Source organism: Helianthus annuus, chromosome 3 (assembly GCF_002127325.2).
Source record: "Helianthus annuus cultivar XRQ/B chromosome 3, HanXRQr2.0-SUNRISE, whole genome shotgun sequence".
In the NCBI taxonomy this organism is placed as follows: Eukaryota; Viridiplantae; Streptophyta; class Magnoliopsida; order Asterales; family Asteraceae; genus Helianthus; species Helianthus annuus.
Genome location: NC_035435.2, coordinates 7,015,777 through 7,019,852, shown reverse-complemented (window position 1 = coordinate 7,019,852; position 4,076 = coordinate 7,015,777). Strand labels below are relative to the sequence as shown.

The window sequence follows — 4,076 nt, the reverse complement described above, 5'->3', positions numbered from 1 at the left end:
AATATTAAAAGGGAATCACACCCGTTTTCGGTAATTATCAACCTAGGATTTCTACAAGTTCTAGTTTCAACTCAAATGCATTTGATTAACGGATTTAGTGTACCGTGACTTAGGTGCTACTAACTATCAACGCCCCGAAGAACGGACAAAAAGACACTTTATAATCAACACAAGTAAATCCTAACAATGACAATGTACAATTACATATCACCGTTTCGCAAAGTCATAACTTTTAACATCGCTCGACAATTCACGAATTCGTAACAAATGTAATACTATTGTCAAGAGTTTCAAAAACCAAATACAAATTGTCACTAAGTTAAAACAAGAACAATTCAAAACCCTAGAATTAACAACTACCTACACCGGGGTGAAACCGAGATGATTAGCCGCTCATGGTTGAAGAAGCTTGATCACCGGATGTTTGGAACGCGGAAGGATTCATCTTGAAGCTTGCTTGGATGGAGAATGATGAAGGTTAGTGATGGATGGTGATGGTGGAAAATGGTGAGTGATTCGATGAACTAGGGTTTGATGATTGGTGGTTGTAGAGATGATGATGATGGAATGGTAGGTGATTGAGAGTGTAAGAGATGGTGTGTATTGGCTCCAAGATGATTATTCAAACTCAAGAGAAGTGTAACTCCCGAAATCAATGAGTGAGAGCCAATAATATTCGAGCTTGACCCTTAAATCATCAAATTTCGCGTTGCTGGTTTTGACAAGACGTCGCCGACGGCCCTCAACCCGTCGGCGACGGGCCCTGGTTTTGTCTCCTGCTCCGACGGCCTAAACACCTGGATACGGGCAACATATGCCTACGGGCTTGTCTAGAAGGCGTTGCCGACGGTCTGGACCCCGTCGGCGACGGGCTCTCTTTTGTGAATCCTCCGTTTTCCGCTCCTAACTCTCCCGGTTGATCCATGACGCGTTCTGGTGCTTCGGTTTTCGACCTGGTGATCCGTAAAGCTCCCAAAAAGCTCCATAAACTTCATTAAACCTGCAAAACACAAATCTAATTAAAAGTAGGCTATTCCCGATTAAAAGTCAAGTAAAAACATCAACTTAAGCATTAACGAACACCGGTTTTCAACCACGCATCACATCCCCACACTTGTCTTTTGCTTGTCCTCAAGCAAATCTGTTTTTCACTTTCGCGTGGGTCGAACAACGAATATACATCCCAATCCCGAGACAGAGGTTAAGGTCTATTGTCATACAAAAGTTCAAACTCTTTACAAATTTCACATATTTACCGGTTAAGTGAATAATCACATATACTAATGGTTATCCAAGATTAATTCGCCCGTAAAACTAATAACTCATGCATATCCCTCACAATGTGCTCTCCACTCGGCTTAAAACTGGCTAACGTGTATAATGTATTAGCACTTCAACAATTAATCGCTCAAAACCAATTAGAACACGTACCCGCATAGGCTTGCAACTCAATCATTCTCCACTATCGAACACAAATACTAAGCACAAGTCAAAAGGTCTTTGAAGGGTTGTAACGGGGCTAGGCGAAGGGTAGGAAATAGGATATTTTTAAAGTGGCTAAAGTGATGAAAATTCGACTTTTTATTACAAAAGACTATCCTAAACAAAAGTAAACTATAAACATCAACTATGGGCAATAATCTTTCACCCTTTTATTCGACAACTACTAACGCTTCTTTTTGTGTTTTTCTTCAACAATTTTCAATTCTTTTTCACACATTTTTCTCTCTCTCTTTTTTTTTTTTTTTTTGAACGAATCATAACAACTATACAAACTTAAGCTCCTATAATCGAATTTTCATCACACGGGTTTAAAAAAAAGAAAAGGTTTAAGGTTTATGGGCTATAGGGTGGTCAAACGAAAGGTTTAGGCTCAAAATGGGCGACTAAGGAATTTGTTCGGGTAAGGATAGAAAAATGGTTTTAAGAGAAAAAGGTTTACCTAATGCCTTAATCATTCTCGTACTTGTATTTGGTCTATAGTCTCAAACGTATCAAAAGTTGCAAGTTCTACAACACGCGACTAATGGTCCACTCAAACAAAGAAACATGTAAATGTAAATCTATGATATATAAGTGGCTCAAACCTCACGTATAAGGGTATGATATGTGATATGCATAAATTGCTAGTTCCTTAGGCGAATTATTCCCAAATAACCACCCAATAAATACCCGCTATGCTTATTAATTTGAACTTGACCATGACAAAAGACCAAATGGGTTGTGACATCCCTCGTTGACTTGGTTACTTGTGCTTTTAAGATCGCTTTGAAAACAAGACATTTTTGAAAAAATTTTTGAAATTTTCCCCCATCCCCACACTTGAGGTTAACATTGTCCTCAATGTGTAGTGTTTAAATGAACGGGTCAAAATCGAAAAATTTCTACTACTCCCCCATCCCCACACTTGAAGTACATATTGTCCTCAATGTGTAAGAACTAGAGTTTTAGCACTGCACAAGGGATGTGACACGACTAACCTTCCCAACTTTTCACCCCGGAAATTAAAATACACCTTACAATCCACTTATTCTAAACTTATCAATCAAAGTAAAAAGAAACACATGCACCTGATTTTTATCGCTTGATGCTCATATCCTTCGTCTCTTCATAAAAATGGTTGTCCCACAAACATGTTGTACCTACAAATTCTAATCCTTGTGTAGAAGCATGCTTCTCACAACCATCAAAATTTGTTAGTACGTAGTTCTACCCTTTTTATGAACATATTACCAAGTCATGCATTATTTTACTTTGATTTTTGTGGAAAAAATTTTACAACAACAACAACCTAACTCACTTTCGTAGGAATCACGGTTGCATTTAGCTTATGCAACAAGCCCTTTTAAACCCCCCAATAGCTTGGGAGGACGAGAGGTCTCGTGAGGGTTATATAGGGAACACACCCACAAAGTTCATTTAACTAGACATAAATTAAATAAAAACAAAAAGAAATAACGGAACAAAATATACAACAACAACAACATAAAACATACCATACCTCTACCGCTGATATCGCTCGTTTGGATCCATTGGCGGGTTGGGTTGGTATGGATAACCAGTGAGGGCTTCGAACATCTCCCTATAGTTATCTAGGGGGCTTTGCTCCCCTTGAGGTGGCGGTTGGTACGGGATCGGAATGAAGCTAGACCCTACCGCTTCGGGCCAATGTGGAGTCGGGTCGGATGGGCCTTGGGGGTAGGGAAGATCGGGGTAATTTGTCCACCCCGAGTGCTCGGCGTATGGGAGGCCGGCTTGGTAGCCGCTCCTGATCATGCAGCACTTTAGCGTTATTAATCGCCATTTGTTGAGAGACGTACAGGGCACTCCACCGGCGTCGGTTCAATTGTTCTTCTTCCTGTCGACGCGCTGCCTCTGCTTCTTCCCATGCCCGTCTTCGGGCTGCCTCATCCTCCTGCATCTTTGCCAACTGTTCCATGTGTGATCTTTGCATGGCTTGGAACCGTTCTTGTTCTTCCATAAACTTGTTCATTCTTTCACGTTGGGCTTCTTGAGCCGCCCAATATTCTTGCATTGTGGATCCATGCGACCCTTCCCAAGCTTCTCTTCTTTGACTGTATTCCCGTCCTTCACCTATGCACGCGGAGACATTGTCATATATCTCCTGCTGCCCCTGATCAAAATTTTTATAGGAGGGCACCCGTCTTCTGGTCACAAAACCTGCCACCTCTGCGTTAATTTCCCTATGTGGCCGCATATATCGTTGCCGTGGTCTTTGTGTACCGGAGGGTTCAACTTCCTCCTCTTCTTCCCCCATTTCCTCATCTTCTTCCGCTACGGGTGGTGCTCCAGCAGTACGGATCTCATATTAGTTCCCCAAATCATCGGTCACAACGTACTTGTTTCCCGAGAACTTGACTTCGATCTTCCAATTCTTCCACATGTACCCCAAATTAAATTCCTCCACCGGCTTAGAAACCCATAGTGATTCCAGGGGTAAACAATTTTGTTGCACAATCATGGCGCTAATGAGGCGTGCATACGGAATAAAACGCCTCTGGGACGACTCCCTGGTAGCCCATGTGTTCATCATCACTATATGTCTCGACGACAGT

At 41.6% G+C, this 4,076-nt stretch overlaps 1 protein-coding gene across 1 annotated transcript; it reads right to left on the bottom strand.

Annotated features, from left to right (window-relative positions):
- Positions 1 to 742: 742 nt before the first annotated feature.
- LOC110931168 lies at positions 743 to 3,778 on the bottom strand. The gene is made up of 2 exons (XM_022174575.1): positions 3,321 to 3,778; positions 743 to 953 (listed from the first exon to the last, which is right to left on the bottom strand). The coding sequence occupies exons 1-2, from the start codon at positions 3,776 to 3,778 to the stop codon at positions 743 to 745; spliced, it is 669 nt and encodes a 222-aa protein (XP_022030267.1).
- Positions 3,779 to 4,076: the final 298 nt, after the last annotated feature.